This window comes from Symphalangus syndactylus, chromosome 8 (genome assembly GCF_028878055.3).
Source record: "Symphalangus syndactylus isolate Jambi chromosome 8, NHGRI_mSymSyn1-v2.1_pri, whole genome shotgun sequence".
NCBI classification, from domain to species: Eukaryota; Metazoa; Chordata; class Mammalia; order Primates; family Hylobatidae; genus Symphalangus; species Symphalangus syndactylus.
Window position 1 is genome coordinate 20,630,105 of NC_072430.2, and position 20,838 is coordinate 20,650,942.

Sequence of the window (20,838 nt, forward strand, 5' to 3'; positions counted from 1 at the left end):
TAATGCCACCTGCTGATTGTGGAGCCCCGGAGCCCTGAGTGAACACAGGCAGTAACCCGGGAGTGGTTACAGCAGGCCTTGGGCAAGACCCAGTGCTGTGCTGGCTTCAGGTCTGACCCAGCACAGTCATAGTGGTGGTGGCTACAGGGGTGCTTGTGCCACTCCACCCCCAGCTTTAGGTGGCTTAGAACAGAGAAAGAGAGAGACAGACAGACAGACAGACAGACATACTCTGTGTATTTGGAGAGACGTTAAGGGAAGAGAACAAGAGTCTTCCTGGTAATCCAGAGAATTCTTCCAGATTTAGTCTAAGACTATCAAGGCGATACCTCTATGAGTCTGCAGGAACTGCAGCATTACTGGGCTTGGGGTGCCCCCTAAAGCAGATACAACATAGATCATAACACCCAAGTCCTTTCAAATGTCTGGAATGCCTTCCCAAGAGGGACAGGTACAAACAAGCCCAGACAGTGAAGACAACAATAAATATCTAACTCTACAATGCCCAGACACTGAAGAACATCAACTAGCATCAACACCACCCAGGAAAGCATGACCTCACCAAATAAACTAAATAAAGCACCAGGGATCAATCCTGGCAAAACAGAGATATGTGACCTTTCAGACAGAGAATTCAAAATAGCTGTATTGAGGAAACTCAAAGAAAATCAAGAAAACACAGAGAAGGAATACAGAATTCCATCAGATGAATTTAACAAAGAGATTGAAATAATTTTAAAAAATCAAGCAGAAACTCCGGAGCTGAAAAATGCAATTGCCATACTGAAGAATGAATCAGAGTCCTTTAATAACAAAATTGATCAAAGAAGAAAGAGTGAGCTTGAAAACCCCCTATTAAAAAATATAGTCAGAGGAAAAAACCAGAGCACCTCTTTTTCTCCACAGGATCGCAGCTCCTTGCCAGCAACAAAACAAAGCTGGATGGAGAATGACTTTGACGAGTTGACAGAAGTAGGCTTCAGAAGGTCGGTAATAACAAATTTCTCCGAGCTAAAGGAGGATGTTCAAACACATCACAAGGAAGCTAAAAACCTTGAAAAAAAGATCAGATGAATGGCTAACTAGAATAAACAGTGTAGAGAAGACCTTAAATGACCTGAAGGAGCTGAAAACCATGGCACGAGAACTGCATGATGCATGCACAAGCTTCAGTAGCTGATTTGATCAAGTGGAAGAAAGGGTATCAGTGATTAAAGGTCAAATTAATGAAATGAAGCGAGAAGAGAAGTTTAGAGAAAAAAGAGTAAAAAGAAACGAACAAAGCCTCCAAGAAATATTGGACTATGTGAAAAGACCAAATCTACGTTTGATTGGTGTACCTGAAAGTGATGGGGAGAATGGAACCAAACTGGAAAACATTCTTCAGGATATTATCCAGGAGAACTTCCCCAACCTAGCAAGGCAGGCCAACATTCAAATTCAGGAAATACAGAGAACACCACAAAGATACTCCTCAAGAAGAGCAATCCCAAGACACATAATTGTCAAATCACCAAGGTTGAAATGAAGGAAAAAATGTTAAGGGCAGCCAGAGAGAAAGGTCGAGTTACCCACAAAGGAAAGCCCATCAGACTAACAGCAGACCTCTCGGCAGAAACTCTACAAGCCAGAAGAGAGTGGGGGCCAATATTCAACATCATTCTGTCACCCAGGCTGGAGTGCAGTGGTGTGATCTCAGCTCACTGCAAGCTCTGCCTCCCAGGTTCACACCATTCTCCTGCCTCAGCCTCCCGAGTAGCTGGGACTACAGGTGCCTGCCACCACGCCTGGCTATTTTTTTTTTTTTTTTTTTTTGTATTTTTAGTAGAGATGGGGTTTCACTGTGTTAGCCAGGATGGTCTCGTTCTCCTGATCTTGTGATCTACCTGCCGTGGACTCCCAAAGTGCTGTGATTATAGGCATGAGCCACCATGCCTGGCCTCAACATTCTTAAAGAAAAGAGTTTTCAACCCAGAATTTCACATCCAGCCAAACTAAACTTCATAAGTGAAGGAGAAATAAAATCCTTTACAGACAAGCAAATGCTGAGAGACTTTGTCACCACCAGGCCTGCCTTACAAGAGCTCCTGAAGGAAGCACTAAACATGAAAAGGAACAACTGCTACCAGCCACTGCAAAAACATGCCAAATTGTAAAGACCATCGATGCTAGGAAGAAACTGCATGAACTAATGGGCAAAATAACCAGCTAACACCATAATGACAGGATCAAATACACACATAACAATATTAACCTTAAATGTAAATGGGCTAAATGCCCCAATTAAAAGACACAGACTGGCAAATTGGATAAAGAGTCAAGACCCATCAGTGTGCTGTATTCAGGAGACCCATCTCATGTGCAGAGACACGCATAGGCTCAAAATAAAGGGATGGAGGAAGATCTACCAAGCAAATGGAAAGCACAAAAAAAAGCAGGGGTTGCAATCCTGGGGAGAGAGGGGATTCCCTCTCTCATCACTCCTATTCAACGTAGTGTAGGAAGTTCTGGCCAGGGCAACCAGGCAAGAGAAAGAAATAAAAGATATTCAATTAGGAAAAGAGGAAGTCAAATTGTCCTGATAAAACAGACTTTAAACCAACAAAGATCAAAAGAGACAAAGAAGGCCATTACATAATGGTAAAGGGATCAATTCAACAAGAAGAGCTAACTATCCTAAATATATATGCACCCAATACAGGAGCACCTAGATTCATAAAGCAAGTCCTTAGAGACCTACAAAGAGACTTAGACTCCCACACAATAACAATGGGAGACTTTAACACCCCACTGTCAATATTAGACAGATCAACGAGACAGAAGGTTAACAAGGATATCCAGGACTTGAACTCAGCTCTGCACCAAGCAGACATACTAGACATCTACAGAACTCTCCACACCAAATCAACAGAATATACATTCTTCTTAGCACCACATTGCACTTATTCCAAAATTGACCACATCATTGGAAGTAAAGCACTCCTCAGCAAATGTTAAAGAACAGAAATCACAACAAACTGTCTCTCAGACAACAGTGCAATCAAATGAGAATGCAGGATTAAGAAACTCACTCAAAACTGCACAACGTGGCAACTGAACAACCTGCTCCTGAATGACTACTGGGTAAATAACAAAATGAAGGCATAAATAAAGATGTTCTTTGAAACCAATGAGAACAAAGACACAACATACCAGAATCTCTGGGACACATTTAAAGCAGTGTGTAGAGGGAAATTTATAGCACTAAATGCCCACAAGAGAAAGCAGAAAAGATCTAAAATCAACACCCTAACATCACAATTAAAAGAACTAGAGAAGCAAGAGCAAACAAATTCAAAAGCTAGCAGAAGACAAGAAACAACTAAGATCAGAGCAGAACTGAAGGAGATAGAGACACAAAAAAACCCTTCAAAAAATCAATGAATCCGCAGCTGGTTTTTTGAAAAGATCAACAAAACAGATAGACCACTAGCAAGACTAATAAAGAAGAAAAGAGAGAAAAATCAAATAGATGCGATAAAAAATGACAAAGGGGATGTTGCCACCGATCCCACAGAAATACAAACTACCATCAGAGAATAAACACCTCTACACAAATATACTAGAAAATCTAGAAGAAACGGATAAATTCCTGGACACATACACCCTCCCAAGACTAAACCAGGGAGACGTTGAATCCCTGAAGAGACCAATAACAGGCTCTGAAATTGAGGCAATAATTAATAGCCTACCAACCAAAAAAAGTCCAGGACCAGACGGATTCACAGCTGAATTCTACCAGAGGTACAAAGAGGAGCTGGTACCATTCCTTCTGAAACGAATCCAATCAATAGAAAAAGAGGGAATCCTCCCTAACTCATTTTATGATAACATGAGCATCATCCTGATAACAAAGCCTGGCAGAGACACAACAAAAAAAGAGAATTTTAGACCAATATCCCTGATGAACATAGATGCGAAAATAAAATACTGGCAAACCGAATCCAGCAGCACATCAAAAATCTTATCCACCAAGATCAAGTTGGCTTCATCCCTGGGATGCAAGGCTAGTTCAACATACACAAATCAATAAACGTAATCCATCACATAAACAGAACCAAAGACAAAAACCACATGATTATCTCAATAGATGCAGAAAAGGCCTTCAACAAAATTCAACAACCCTTCATGCTAAAAACTCTCAATAAAATGGAACATATCTCAAAATAATAAGAGCTATTTATGACAAACCCACAGCCAATATCATACTGAATGGGCAAAAACTGGAAGCATTCCCTTTGAAAACTGGCACAAGACAGGGATGCCCTCTCTCACCACTCCTATTCAACATAGTGTTGGAAGTTCTGACCAGGGCAATCAGGCAAGAGAAAGAAAGAAAGGGTATTCAATTAGGAAAAGAGGAAGTCAAATTGTCCCTGTTTGCAGATGACATGATTATATATTTAGAAAACCCCATTGTCTCAGCCCAAAATCTCCTTAAGCTGATAAGCAACTTCAGCAAAGTCTCGGGATACAAAATCAATGTGCAAAAATCACAAGCATTCCTATACACCAATAACAGATAAACAGAGAGCCAAATCATGAGTGAACTCCCATTCGGAATTGCTTCAAAGAGAATAAAATACCTAGGAATCCAACTTACAAGGGATGTGAAGGACCTCTTCAAGGAGAACTACAAACCACTGCTCAACGAAATAAAAGAGGACACAAACAAATGGAAGAACATTCCATGCTCACATTCAGGAAGAATCAATATCGTGAAAATGGCCATACTGCCCAAGGTAATTTATAGATTCAATGCCATCCCCATCAAGCTACCAATGACTTTCCTCACAGATTTGGAAAAAAATACTTTAAAGTTCATATGGAACCAAAAAAGAGCCCACATTGCCAAGACAATCCTAAGCCAAAAGAACAAAGCTGGAGGCATCAGGCTACCTGACTTCAAACTATACTACAAGGCTACAGTAACCAAAACAGCATGGTACTGGTACTAAAACAGAGATATAGACCAATGGAACAGAACACAGGCCTCAGAAATAACACCACACATCTACAACCATCTGATCTTTGACAAACCTGACAAAAACAAGAAATGGGGAAAGGATTCCCTATTTAATAAACGGTGCTGGGAAAACTGGCTAGCCATATGTAGAAAGCTGAAACTGGATCCCTTCCTTACACCTTATACAAAAATTAATTCAAGATGAATTAAAGACTTAAATGTTAGACCTAAAACCATAAAAACTCCAGAAGAAAACCTAGGCAATACCATTCAGGACACAGGCATGGGCAAGGACTTCATGACTAAAACACCAAAAGCAATGGCAACAGAAGCCAAAATAGACAAATGGGATCTAATTAAACTAAAGAGCTTCTGCACAGCAAAATAAACTGCCATCAGAGTGAACATGCAACCTACGGAATGGGAGAAAATTTTTGCAATCTACCCATCTGACAAAGGGCTAATATCTAGAATCTACAAAGAACTTAAACAAATTTACAAGAAAAAATCAAACAACCCCATCAAAAAGTGGGTGAAGGGTATGAACAGACACTTTACAAAAGAAGACATTTATGCAGCCAACGGACACATGAAAAAATGCTCATCATCACTGGTCATCAGAGAAATGCAAATCAAAACCACAATGAGATACCGTCTCACACCAGTTAGGATGGCAATCATTAAAAAGTCAGGAAACAACAGGTGCTGGAGAGGATGTGAAGAAATAAGAATGCTTTTACACTGTTGGTGGGAGTGTAAACTAGTTCAACCATTGTGGAAGACAGTGTGGCGATTCCTCAAGGATCTAGAACTAGAAATACCATTTGACCCAGCCATCCCATTACTGGGTATATACCCAAAGGATTATAAATCATGCTGCTATAAAGACACATGCACACGTATGTTTACTGCGGCACTATTCACAATAGCAAAGACTTGGAACCCACTCAAATGTCCATCAATGATAGACTGCATTAAGAAAATGTGGCACATATACACCATGGAATACTATGCAGCCATAAAAAAGGATGAGTTCATGTCCTTTTTAAGGACATAGATGAAACTGGAAACCATCATTCTCAGCAAACTACACAAGGACAGAAAACCAAACACCGCATGTTCTCACTCATAGGTGGGAATTGAACAATGAGAACACTTGGACACAGGGCGGGGAACATCACACACTGGGGCCTGTCATGGGGTGGGGGGATGGGGGAAGGATAGCATTAGGAGAAATACCTAATGTAAATGATGAATTCATGGGTGCAGCAAACCAACATGGCACATGTATACATATGTAACAAACCTGCCCATTGTGCACATGTACCCTAGAACTTAAAATAATAAAAAAAGAGTAAACAGGTTTTCAAAGCTCTCTACATGCAAACTTATGCAATTATCCCTTTAATTTTTATCTTCATTTTATTTTTTATTTTATTTTTATTTATTTTTTTGAGACGGAGTCTCGCTCTGTCACCCAGGCTGGAGTGCAGTGGCGCAATCTCGGCTCACTGCAAGCTCCACCTCCCAGGTTCACGCCATTCTCCTGCCTCAGCCTCTCCAAGTAGCTGGGACTACAGGCGCCTGCCACCACGCCCGGCTAATTTTTTTGTATTTTTAGTAGAGACAGGGTTTCACCGTGGTCTCGATCTCCTGACCTCGTGATTCACCTGCCTCGGCCTCCCAAAGTGCTGGGATTACAAGCGTGAGCCATTGCGCCCAGCCTTATCTTCATATATATGTACATGATCTACTTGTTTCTGAATATAAATAAAACCATATGTTTTTGGCAGAAATATATATATATATATATAGTCAGAGGAGACAAAAAAAGGAAAACAATGAAACATGCCTATAGGATCTAGAAAATAGCCTCAAAAGGGCACCTCTAAGAGTTATTGGCCTTAAAGAGGAAGTCGAGTAAGAGATAGGTGTAGACAGTTTATTCAAAGGGATAATAGCAGAGACCTTCTCAAATCCAGAGAAAGATATCAACATCCAAGTACAAGAAGGTTACAGAACACTAAGTGGATTTGACTCAAACAACATGATATGGCTTGGGTCTGTGTTCCCGCCCAAATCTCATGCCGAATTGTAATCCCCAATGTTGGAAGAGGGGCCTTGTGGGAGGTGATTGGCTCATGGGGCCAGATTAACCCCTTGCCATTCTTGTAATAGTGAGTGAATTCTCACGAGTTCTGGTTGTTTATAAAAGTGTGTAGCAGCTGCCCCTTCACTCTCTCTTCCTCTGTCTCAGGCCATGTAAGATGTGTCTCCTTCCCCTTTGTCTTCTGCCATGATTGTAAGTTTCCTGAGGCCTCCCCAAACATGCTTCCTGTACAGCCTGTGGAACTGTGCTGTGAGTCAATTAAACCAATTTTTTTTTTTTGAGACGGAGTTTCGCTCTTGTTGCCCAGGCTGGAATGCAATGGCGCAATCTCAGCTCACTGCAACCTCTGCCTTCCAGGTTCAAGCGATTCTCCTGCCTCAGCCTCCCGAGTAGCTGGGATTACAGGCATGCACTACCACGCCTGGCTAATTTTGTATTTTTAGTAGAGACGGGGTTTCTCCATGTTGGCCAGGCTGGTCTTGAACTTCCAACCTCAGGTGATCTGCCTGCCTCAGCCTCCCAAAGTGCTGGGATTACAGGCGTGAGCCACCATGCCCAGCCTAAACTTCTTTTCTTTATAAATTACCCAGTCTCAGTTAGTTCTTTATAGCAGTGCAAAAATGGACTAATACACAAGACAACCTATAGGCATATAATAATCAAACTTGCAAAGGTAAAGGATTTAAAAAGGATCCAAAAAGCAGCAAGAGAAAAAAAACAAATAACATACAATGGAGCTGTAATACATCTAGCAGCAGACTTTTCAGTGGAAAACCTTACAGGCCAGGAAAGAGTGGCATGACATATTGAAAAGTGCTGAAGGAAAAAAACTTTCACCTACAATAGTATATCTGGTGAAAATCTCCTTCAAGCATGGAGGAGAAATACTCTCCCAGACAAACAAAAGCTGAAGGATTTCATCAATACCAGACCTGTCCTGCAAGTGAAACACTAAAGGGAGTACTTCAGTCAGAAAGAAAAAGACATTAATGAACAATAATCACCTGAAGGTATAAAACTCACTGGTGAGTACACAGAAAAACAAAATATTAGAACACTTTAATGGTGGTGTGTAAACTATCGCATTCTAATTAGGAAGACTATACAATGAATCAATCAAAAATAATAACTACAACAGCTTTTTATGACACAGTACAGTAAGATATAAATAGAAACATCAAAAAGTTTAAAAATTTGGGGATGGGAGTAAGGCATAGTGTTATTAGTTTTCTTTTTGCTGGTTTCTTTATGCCAATAGGGTTAAGTTGTTATCAGATTAAAATAATGGGTTATAAAATAGTATTTGCAAGCCTTATTGTAACCTCAAACTAAAAAACTTACAATGGTTGCACAAAAAATAAAAAGCAAGAAACTAAATCACATCACCAGAGAAAATCACCATCCCTACAGCAAGATAGGAAGAAAGAAGGAAGATAAGACAATAAAACAACTAGAAAACAAATAACAAAAGGCAGGAGTAAGTCCTTACTTACCAATAATAACATTGAATGTAAGTGGACTAAATTCTCTAATCAAAAGACATAGACTGGCTGAATTGATGAAAAAAACAAGACGCATTGATCTGTTGCCTACAAGAAACACACTTTACCTGTAAAAACACACATAGACTGAAAATACAGGGATGGAAAAAGATATTCCACACCAACGGAAACCAAAAAGGAGCAGGAGTCGCTATACTTATATCAGACAAAATAGTTTTCAAGACAAACTATGGCCGGGCACGGTGGCTCACACCTGTAACTCCAGCACTTTGGGAGGCTGAGGTGGGTGAATCACCTGAGGTCAGGAGTTCAAGACCAGCCTGGCCAGCATGGTGAAACCCTGTCTCTACTAAAAAATACAAAATTTAGCCAGGCATGGTGGCACATGCCTGTAATTCCAGCTACTCAGGAGGCTGAGGCAGAAGAGTCATTTGAACTTGGGAGGTGGAGGTTGCAGTGAGCTGAGCTCATGCCACTGCACTCCAGCCTAGGCAACAGAGCAAGACTGTGTCAAAAAAAAAAAAAAAAAAAAAATCAGTGCGACTCATTAAAAGATGAAAGCAATTTTGGTATCAGGCAATTCAGGACTATTTTGTCAACTTGTATAATTATTAGGGTCTCCTCTTTGCCTCAAAATACTGAATAGAAGTCTACCTTTTGTGTATGTAATCTTGTATATGAATGTGCTGGCTGAGGATGTGATAACAGTAGATAAACCACTTGACAACCAGCCTCTGGAGTGCATAGACTGTGTCTGCTTTATCGATGGCTGTGAGGACAGCTCCTCATCACAGTGCCTGCTCCATAATTGGATCTAACTGGACATTAGTTAAATGAATGTGTTAAATGATTATTTTCAAGGGTCTATCTCCCAGATAAAAAACATTAGCATCACTGACCAAAAAAGATCATAGGGATGACCAAATTGGCCAAATCAATCTTATTAATGGTGTAGAAAAGAGTGATTAAGAAAGTTGGGGATAAAAACAGTAGATTTTTACAATGAAATTTTGATTTTATTACTTAAATGTCAAGTGTAAGGTTTTGTAATAAAAAAGATATTAAGATGATCATATTTCTCATTTTAGACAGTTATTCACTTAAATCAGCTTTATATGTGTGAGCATATATTTTCAACCTGTAAATTAGACATAATGATCAAGAAATCATGGGTTCCAATAAAATAACATAGTTATGGAATTTAGAACTGGAATAAATTTAAACCATCTAATCTAGCCCATTTACTTATTTTAAGCCCAGAAATTTAATAACATGGCTAAAGTCATAAGTTAATGGACAGAAAAAGGGCTAGAATTCCTAATTTCCTGTTGTTTCTTCCAATGTTTGATGCTCACAGTGTTTGTATTGGTAAAGTGTTTTTCATAGGACAGAAGTTCCTATAGTAATATCCTCTGAGACCACTAGGTGTCATCTTAGAACTATTATTAGAGTTCACTTAGCGCTGGTCTTCCACTAATGGGAACAATGTAATGACACTTTCAGAAGGTTTGGGGTTTTCTCCAAGTTATATGAGGATGATAGTAGTACCTACCTCACAGAATTTTGGGAATTGTATATGAGACTCTTGAAGATGACATGAGATACCATGAGTAAAACACTGAGAACTCATGAGATACCATGAGTAAAATACTGAGAACACAGTAAGTAAGCCCTCCGTGATTTTTCAGCTGGCGGAGACCCCCGTGTCGCCGCTGCCGCCTGCGCCTGGCCTCTCGCGGCACTCCCGGCTGCGCGCTCCGCTCGGCCCCACCACGCGGGTGAACCTCAGACAGCGGTCCGGGCCCTGGAGCCTTCAGGAAGTGGACGAGCAGCCGCAGCACCCGCTGCATGTCACCTGCACGGGGCGGCGGTGGACGAGCGAGGCACAGTGCCGACCCCACCCAGGTGAAGAACAGACCCACCAGCATTTCGTGGGATGGTCCTGATTTAGGGAAACTCTACACCTGGGTCTTGACAGACCTGGATGCTCCCAGCAGGAAGGATCCCCAATACAGGGAGGGAATGGCATCATTTCCTGGTGGTCCACATGAAGGGCAGTGACATCAGCAGTGGCACAGTCCTCTCTGGATTATGTGGACTCGGGGCCTCCCAAGGGCACAGGCCGCTGAAGTGTGACGAGCCCATCCTCAGCAACCGCTCTGGAGACCACCGTGGCAAATTCAAGGTGGCGTCCCTCTGTAAAAAGTAGGCACTCGGGGTCCCGGTGGCCGGCACGTGTTACCACGCCGAGTGGGACGACTATGTGCCCAAACTGTACAAGCAGCTGTCTGGGAAGTAGGGGGCAGCTTGGCGACCTGAACCGTCCTGGAGGCCCCGAGTTGTGTTCTCCAGTTCAGTGCTGCATGTTCCATAGCTTTCTCCTCTTCCTGCTCCCCTTTGGACAGACAAGACCTGAGCACTGAGATGGTGGCTTAGGGTGACTTTTCCTGCTGCCTGGCCTTTATCATTCTAGTCACTCACTCTGGTTTATATTTTGATCAAATTTGAACTTCATTTTGGGGGATATTTTGGTATTGTGATGAGGTCATCAAATTGTTAATATGAAAATAGCAACCCAGAATTTAAAGAAAAAATTTGGCAGAAATAGACCAGGTCTACAGTAATAGAGCAAAGCATCAAAGAATCTTTAAGGGAGGTTAAAAATAAATAAATAAGGATTGGTTGCCTCTGCCTTTGTGATCCTGAGACCAGAACTGTAGCAGTGTGTTTTTATGGCACCGTTGCTAGACAACCAGAGGCTGGTACTGAGGCTCAGCCCCAACACGGGCCTCTCAGATGCCTTAATAGGCGTCGGTATCTCACTCTGGTCCGTTGAAAGAGCAATCCTGGAAAAAGGAGTAGGGAGAGTGGCTTTGCTGTTTCTGGGGCATGGCCCTGTAGATGGGCAGCAGTGCTAGCTGACAGCTTATCAGGAATCCCTACATCTGTGTCTGTTAAATTGATTGCTCTTCATGGGGGTAAGAAAAACTGGTCTGGAGTTGCTGAATGTTGTGTTAATTCTGCTGTTTGCTTATAGTTGAATAAAAATAAAAACCCTGAATGAAAAATCATCATCATCATAATTTTTCAGCTGTCACTGCTTATTCATTGTCAGGGCATTCCCATCATCTGTTCTGAAGAAAGGCAAGAGAAATAAAATAATTTTATAATGGATGTGTCAAAATGATGAATTTTGCTGCTGTAGGGAGACTCCCTGAAACTATTGCTATGAAATAAAAGATGAAATGCTCCTGACTATTGTAAATACAAAATTGCATGCAGGATTGTGTAAAGACAATGCCAGGTTGGACTGCCAGAATGAGCCACCAGCACGTGATGTGCTTCCCCCTGCAGAGAGCCTATGAATGGACGTGCAGTCAGGAAGGTTTAACATCACCAAGATTCCTATCCCAGAAAAGCAGATGTTCATAGCTCTGGGAATGGAATGCGACCCTTGTGGAGAGCCTATAAACGGATGCATGAAGGGGTGCCTGTCCATATGGATAAGATAGGGCTATAAACGCCCTCATGTTGCCACGGCTCTTCTAGGCCTCTTTAGGGTTAAGGCATGCTCCCTTCTGAGAATTTCTGGTCTAACCGGTTGTCTAGCTTCACGTCCTGTTTCTATAGATTGTTTGTAACCAGCTTTGGCCGCAACTGTTACTGCTGATTAATATCTTGCTAATCATAGGTTATGGAAAGACTTGTGTTTCTGTTTTAAGGCTCTGTTAGAAATTACCAATGCACACACTATATTGTAAATTCTTATCCCTGTATACTGTACTTCTGCATACAGATGTTATGTTAAAGAATTACTTCATCCCCATGTGACCATCTCACCTCATAATCAAATGACCCTAAATCCCTCACTAACCTACCCCTGCCCTCAATAAACTTAATAATAAATGCTGGTATATCCAGTGCATTGTTGGCACTGTGGGACCAGAAGGCGGTGACCCCCCTGGACCCAGCTTTCACCATCTTGTGTGTGTCTATTATTTCTCAATCTGCCAATCCACCTGGGAACAAAGAGAGAGTCCTGTTGCATTGCGGGCTGCTGGCCAGATCCCGTAATAGCTGCAACAGAAGGGGCCGGGCACAGTGGCTCACACCTGTAATCCCAACACTTTGGGAGGCCAAGGCGGATGGATCACGAGTTCAGGAGATTGAGACCATCCTGGCTAACATGGTGAAAATCCATCTCCACTAAAAATACAAAAAATTAACTGAGCGTGGCAGCACGTGCCTGTGGTCCCAGCTACTCGGAAGGCTGAGGCAGGAGAATGATTTGAACCCGGGAGGCAGAGGTTGCAGTGAGCCGAGATCACACCACTGCACTCCAGCCTGGGCGACAGAGTGAGAATCCGTCTCAAAAAAACAAAAACAGCTACAGGAATGTCTTAATGACCAGTGAGTGACCAAGGATGTGTCAAGATAAATTCTATTGAATGATGGGGTTTTGGATTCCAAAGGAAAAAAGCAAACCCAGCAGGCTTTGGTGGCTGATGGCTCTCAGTCTGAATCTCAGCTCCACGCCAGGAAATGTGCTGAGGACAACAATGTGCATAGATAACAGCCTTGTTAGTAGGAGTAGATGAGTCAAGGCTGAGATGTGCTCAGGACAGTGCTCAGTAAATCCTAGTTATGTGACCTTGGACAAATTATTTAACCTCTGGAAGCTCCCATCTCCTTATTCATAAAAGAAGGTTAATAGTCACTTTTCAGAGTTGTTTTAAGAAACCAATGAGATAGATTCTGGGAACAGGGAAAATGTGGTTCCCCTGTTCCCCATTACAACTCTGAGTTATTTGCCTCTTTTGGGCCAAACAGCTTTTCAGGCACACAGACCCCTTTGTGGGTGATGGCTCAAGCTCGACTGGGTGGTGATGCAGGGCTTTCAACCCAATGTGCTGGGCCAGGACTCCTAAAGACAGTGTATCCTGGGGTAAGCCTAAAGCTCAGACATCTGTGATGTAAGTCTCAGGAAACTAAACAAAGAGATGTTTAAAGACTTCAGAAGATGTCCATGTTCCACTATGCCAGACTTACCTTTCTTCCAGATTTGAGAACCATTTTTTCAGCATTTATGTGGTCCAGAAAATTAGGATGAGACTTTCTTCTTCGATAATCTTCTTCAGTGAAGGGAACCTCAGAATCCTCCTATTATAAAAAAGAAAGAAAAGGTACAGACTTGGTGAATTAGAGACATGTATGACTTCTAAGGCTAAAGATATGTTCCTTTAAGCTCAAATAAAGCTTAAAACTACCGCTTGATGTATTTTTTTATCTTTGAGACAGGGTCTCACTGTGTTGCCCAGGCTGGTCTCGACCTCTTGGGCTCAAGCAATCCTCCTGCCTTGGCCTTCCAAAGTGCTGGGATTATAGGCATGCACCACCGAGTCTGGCCATACTGCTTGTTTTATTTTATTTTTACTTTATTTGAGATGGAGTCTTTTTCTGTTGATGAGGATGATAGTAGTATCCTCCTTGACTGGATGGAGTACAATGGCACGATCCTGGCTCACTGCAACCTCCACCTCCCAGGTTCAAGTGCTTCCCTTGCCTCAGCCTCCCTAGTAGCTGAGATTACAGGTGCGTGCCACCACACCTGGCTAATTTTTGTATTTTTAGTAGAGACGGGTTTTTGCCATGTTGACCAGACTGGTATGGAACTCCTGACCTCAGGTGATCCACCCACCTCAGCCTCCTAAAGTGCTGGGATTACAGGCGTGAGCCACCACACCCAACCATACCACTTATTTGAATAGTGATTTACTCTTCATAAAAATGCTTTAGGAGGCCGGGTGCGGTGGCTCGCACCTGTAATCCCAGCACTTTGGGAGGCCAAGGTGGGCGGATTACCTGATGTCTGGAGTTCGAGACCAGCCTGGCTAACATGATGAAACCCTGTCTCTACTAAAAATATGAAAATTAGCCAGTCATGGTGGCAGGCACGAGACCAGCCTGGCTAACATGATGAAACCCCGTCTCTATTAAAAACACAAAAATTAGCCAGGTGTGGTGGCAGGCACCTGTAATCCCAGCTACTCAGGAGGCTGAGGCAGGAGAATTGCTTGAACACAGGAGGCGGATGTTGCAGTGAGCTGAAATCGTGCCATTGCACTCCAGCCTGGGGGACAAGAGCAAGACTTTGTCTCAAAAAAAAAAAAAAAAAAAAAATGCTTTAGGAGACAAATTTTATAATTTAAATTTAATCTAAACAAAATTAAAACCTAAAAGTCTTTTGCAGAGGTGGTAGCAAGTTGCCACTGAGATTCCATAAAGGTATTAATATTAAATATAATTTTTTTTTTTTTGGTAGAGACAGGGCCTTGCTCTCTTGCCCAGGCTGGAGTGCAGTGGCCTGATCATAGCTTACTGCAGCCTTGAAATCCTGGATTCAAGTGATCCTCCTGCCTTAGCCTCCCAAGTAGCTGGGATTATATAGGCACACACCTCCGCGCCCAGCTCATTTATTTTATTTTTTTGTAGAAACAGAGTCTCTGATTGTTACCCAGGCTGGTCTCCACCTCCTGGCTTTAAGCAATCCTCCCTCCTTGGCCTCGCAGAATGGTGGCATTACAGGCATAAGGCAACTCGCCCCAGCTTGTAGTTTTATTTTTTTAACCTAAACTTTTTTTTCTTTTTTTTCTTAGCCACATGGGCCCTCCCCAAAATAAATAACATGTTAAAAAGGACATTGCAGGTGCAGGTCGCTGACTCTGGCTTTAAAAATTGGTTTCACTGGCTAAGATTAAGTATGTCCTGGGAATGAGGAATTAAAAAAATATTTCTTGACAGTTCACTGACCTGTGCCTCATATTCAGTCTCTCCACATCCCCACATCCTGTGCAGTCCCATAGAGGGATGCAACCAAAATAACTACATTAAAACCTACTGGAATCAGAAGAAATAATTGAGAGCCATGCAACAGTGTGATTTGGCAAAAATCCTTCCAAATTCAGAGATCCGTGCTGGAGCAGGGTTTCAGGGTTTTAAAAATATGGTGTTCAATATGGAACCTTTCAATCACAACACATTGGTCTAAGTTAAATAACCAATCTAAAGCTTTTAAGCCCAGAGCTTACAAGGAAACAGCTGAAGAGGCAGGAGAAACACACAATGAAAACCCTACTGAGGCTAGGCGAGGTGGCTCACGCCTGTAATCCCAGCACTTTGGGAGGCTGAGGTGCATGGATCACTTGAGGCCAGGAGTTCAAGACCAGCCTGAACAACATGATGAAACCCTGTCTCTACTAAACATACATAAATTAGCTGGGCGTGGTGGCAGGTGCCTGTAATCCCAGCTACTTGGGAGGCTGAGGCAGGAGAATCGCTTGAACCTGGGAGGCTGAGGTTGCAGTGAGCCGAGATTGCACAACTGCACTCCAGACTGGGTGGCAAAGCAAAAAATTCTTTTAAAAAAAAAAGAAAAAGAAAAAAAACCCTACTGAGGTAAGAGTACGATTGCTCCTGGGAAAATGACTGGAGCCAAGCTGGGAATTGGTAGGGGATGCGGTAGGTGATAGCCAGATTATCAGGGTTTCTGAGCCATGCTGTGGAGTTTAGATTCATTCCAATAGCAACAAAAGGCTATGGAAGGGTTTTAAGCTTTTTTTTTTTTTAGACAAGGTCTCACTCTGTCCCAAGGTCTCACTCTGTTGCCCAGGGTGGGGCGCAGTGGCACAATCACAACTTACTGCAGCCTCAACCTCCTGGGAACAGCTGAGTCCATCTAGACTCCTGAGTAGCTGGGACTACAGGCACTTGCCACCATGCCAGGCTAATAAAAAAAATTTTTTGTGTGTAGAGGCAGGGTCTCATTGTGATGCCCAGACTGGTCTCAAACTCCTGGTCTCAAGCAATCCTCCTGGCTTGGCCTCCCAAACTGCTGGAATTACAGGCTTGAGCTACTAAGCCCAGTTGGGTTTTTCGCTTTTAAAGCAGGACTGCAACATGATCTGAATTTAATATTTAATATTTTGATACATATTTTAATACATCATAGTGCATATATTTGGGGTATATGTAATATTCCAATACATGTATTTATTTCTTTTAGCCACCTGGTTTGCTATTGATTGATACATGCATTTTTAACTCGATATATCACCCTTGTACAGATTCTGGAGGTACCTATGATATTCTGATACATGTTTTTTATTGATATATCAGAGTTGTGAATGACATTTCAACAAAATGGCTGAGGCGGTGCTATGGAGGATGGATTGGAGGGCGCAAAGGCAGGCCCCAGCTGCGCAACCACTTGAGTAGTCCAAGAAGCTAAAGGCTGAGGCTGGCTAGAAAGTTGCCATAGATTCAAAGAGAACAAAATGTGTTTATGATACATTTAGGATGATGAATGAACAGAATTTACCAATGAGTTGACTGGTGGGAGGAGGGGAGTGAGGCTAGAGCAACTGAGATGCCAGAAGATGTCCTTGGGAGAAAGCTGGGAGAATGAGTTGTTGAGGGGAAGATCCACTTCAATTCTGTGTACACAGTAGATACCTAGTGAATACATATTGCACAATTAACTGTCCTCGTAAACAGGTCTAGTGGCCTACACATAGGGTTGCCAGGTAAAACACAGGACACCCAGCTAAATTTGAATTTCAGATAAACAAATGACTAAATTTTTAGTACAAGCATGTCTTCAATATTGCACAGGGTATAGGTATGCTAAACAATTATTCACTGTCTATCTGAAATTCAGATCTAACTGGGTGTCCTGTATTTTCACTTGCCAGCTCCAGTCTGGAAACAGTGTAGTCAGCTTTGCCTTCAGGATGAATTGAGTCCTGGCCCCTCTGTAGCCCTGGCTCACATGGCATGTTGGGCCAGGTCACCTAACCCACCCTCTTTGTGCCCTGTGACTGGCCCAACACCCCTCTTCTGGATTTGCCCTACCCTTTGTCTTCAACGGCTGCCAGGGAAATGGTCACATTCCATGAGGTGAACCACAAGAGAACCATAGGTTGGATGGCCAATCTCTTCCCTGACATTTTGAGAATGTGACTGAGAGAAAAGGAAGATCAATCTCTCTCTGGCCAGTGGCACTGGAGCCCATAAATTCCAATCAGAGGGGGTCGCAGGTTTTGGGCTTTCATTCCTCAATTCCTGGTTGGGACAGAGATCTGTTTATGTATGATGCACCTTTGCGACCAGTTGCTAGGCTGTGTTCCCTTTAGTCCTTAAATTTCACTTGTTACAAACACAACAAATAAAGTGTATTTTGAACCCGAACTTTTAATATGGGTTTTAGTTCCGCCCAACTGTTTGCATCATTTGCCTTTCCAGTAAAGGGTAAGTGGTTGACCTTTCCTTTAGCAGGGGTTACAGCCGTGATCCTTTCATTGTTACATTATATATGGATGGCTGTCAGCATTTCTGGAAACTCAGCCTGCCTTACTACTATCTTGTTATAATTACTAAGCTCATTTAGAGGCTTCCTCTTTCTAGGAGGTAAAGAACACAGTCTATAATCTCCCCTGCCCTTTATTAGACCAATGGGCGAATCTGTTTTATTGTAACACTCTAACACTCTGTTGGATTCTCTTTCTTTCTTTTTTCTTTTTGAGACAGAGTCTCACTCTGTCTCCAGGCTGGAGTGCAGTGGCGCAATCCCAGCTCACTGCAACTTCCACCTCCTGTCTTCAAGCAATTCTCCTGCCTCAGCCTCCTGAGAATTTGGGATTAAAGGCATGCACCACCACACCCAGCTAATTTTTTTTGTATTTTTAGTAAAGATGGGGTTTCGCCATGTTGGCCAGGCTAGTCTTGAACTCCTGGCCTCACGTAATCCACCTGCCTCGGCTTCCCAACGTGCTAGGATTACAGGCATCAGCCACTGTGCCCGGCCTGGATTCTCTTTTTAATTGGTCATTGTGTTTGATTGCCCACGTGGATCACTTGGTGGACTCTGTTCCTAACTGGTTATTATGTGTGATAATCAGAGCCCGTCGGCCCTTGTTCTGGAGTATTTGGCTGAATCAGGGTCACCTCTGGGTTATGTCTCTTTACTCACACATACAGAAACAAGTACATAGCTAGACTTTAAAAACAAACAGGTTCTAAGGGAAAAACCAACCGCAATATATATTAAGATTGTCCTATTATTAAAATTGATACATTAATTATTTAATTTATTAAATTAATTAATTTGATTAATCAATGTATTAAAATTATTTAATTTAATTAATGTATTAAAAGTAATTGATAATAAATTAATATTTACCCTTCATTTGTTTTTTGTTTTTTTTTTTTTGAGATGGAGTCTTGCTTTTTCACCCAGGCTGGAGTGCAGTGGCTCAATCTCAGCTCACTGCAAGCTCCACCTCCCGGGTTCACGCCATTCTCCTGCCTCAGCCTCTCCGAGTAGCTGGGACTACAGGCGCCCGCCACCACGCCCGGCTAATTTTTTGTATTTTTAGTAGAGACAGGGTTTCACCATGGTCTCGATCTCCTGACCTCGTGATCCGCCCACCTCGGCCTCCCAAAGTGCTGGGATTACAAGCGTGAGCCACCGCGCCCTGCCTATTTACCCTTCATTTGTAACAAAACTGATTTTTGTGCAGTTTTTATCCATTTGGATGCTTTTTGCTACCAGCGACAGAAAACCAAACTCAAAAAGACCTACACACTGGCAAAATCATCTCCCATAAGTAGTGTTCCTAAGTAGGGTGGCTCCAGGCACCATGGGCTGGCCTGCCTCTGCTGTTCTTTTTCTTTGTTTTTCTTTTTTCCAAAAGTTTATTTTTAAATGTACAGTAGACTCCAAGACAACACTTCATTCCAGCTATAGGTGGCAAAAGATGTGATGCAGAGAATCCAGATGTTCGGATACACACGGAATCAGGGGTCACCATCGCCTCAGGCACAAGGAACAGCTTACTGCTTGCCAGATTTCCTTTTTCTTTTCTTTTCAAAATAGTATTATTATTATTATTATTTTTGGAGATGGTGTCTTGCTGTGTTGCTCAGGCTGGTCTTGAACTCCTGGGCTCAAGTGATCCTCCCACCTTAGCCTCCCAATGTGCTGGGGTTACAGGTGTGAGCCACCATGCCCAGCCAATTGCCAGATTTCTTAATTCCACCTGTGGCGAGGGGTCCCTTCCCCATGGCCTTTGCTTTTAGCCCCTCAAATTTCCTCTGCTCCTCTTTTTGTTTCTGCTTGAAGGCCTTATCTTCAGCCATGTTTGGTCGTTCACACCTGCAATCCCAGTACTTTAGGAGGCCAAGGCAGGTGGGTTAATTGAGCCCAGAAATTTGAGACCAGCCTGGGCAACACGGCAAAACCCTGTCACTGCAAAAACATTTTAAAAATTAGCTGGGCATGGCGGCAGGTGCCTGTAGTCCCAGCTAATCAGGAGGCTAAGGCCAGAGAATCAATTGAGCACAGGAGGTGGAGGTTGCAGTGAGCTGAGCCGAGGTTGCACCACGCACTCCAGCCTGGGCCACATGCAAAAAAAAGAAAAAAAAAAAAAAAAAAAAGGAAGAAAGGAAAAGAGAAAGAAAGTCTTATCTTCTTCATCCTCCATCCATCTTCTTGGCCTATTTCTTGGGCTGTTTTAGGGACTTTTTCTTGCCACCTTTGTGGCCGGACATAACACCTACCACACCTTCCCCAGACCCTGCACTGGAAACTGGCTCTGCTGTTCTGATGCCTTCTGAGCTCCGCCTCCTGTGTGTGGCCTTCCTTTTCAGGATCACAGCAAGACTAGTAGCAGCAGTCCAAGCTTCACGTCCAGACATAACAACATCCGCAGAGAAAGAAAGCCTGTGTCTTCCTTGAATTCTCTCCTAATGAGGGACGAGCCCTTCCTGGGAGTGTCCTGGCCATCTTTCCTCTGTGCCAGAGACTAAACCAGACTGATTTCCTGGATGCAGTTAGACTACATATTCCGGGCTCCCCAGCTATATGCTGAGTTTTAGTCAAAGAAATTTGCAGAAGTGATGAGCATCTCTTCCAAGCCTGGTTTGTAAAGCTTCCCGTGCATAATCTTTTGTGTTTCTCTCCCCTCCACAGGCCTGATGCAGGTGTGCACGACAGCCCCAGAGGTAATTCTGGAAGGTGTTGGAGCCATCCAACGGAAGAAGCCTGGATCTTGAATCAGAGTTGGGAGAAGACTGACTTGCTCATTGGGAACACCTGTTTTACATTTTACCTGAGCAAGATATAAACTTCCTCCAAGTGTAAGCCACTCTACATTTTGGGGGGT

The 20,838-nt window shown here is 42.7% G+C and overlaps 1 protein-coding gene across 5 annotated transcripts in view; it reads right to left on the reverse strand.

Moving 5' to 3' along the window:
• AK7 (adenylate kinase 7) overlaps positions 1-20,838 on the reverse strand; it is a 101,688-nt gene that overhangs the window by 57,958 nt on the left and 22,892 nt on the right. For all 5 annotated transcript variants that reach the window (XM_055288249.2, XM_055288250.2, XM_055288247.2 and 2 more), the window contains one exon: positions 13,667-13,777. In XM_055288249.2, the coding sequence (XP_055144224.1) occupies positions 13,667-13,777 (111 nt within the window). The remainder of the gene's footprint in view (positions 1-13,666; positions 13,778-20,838) is intronic.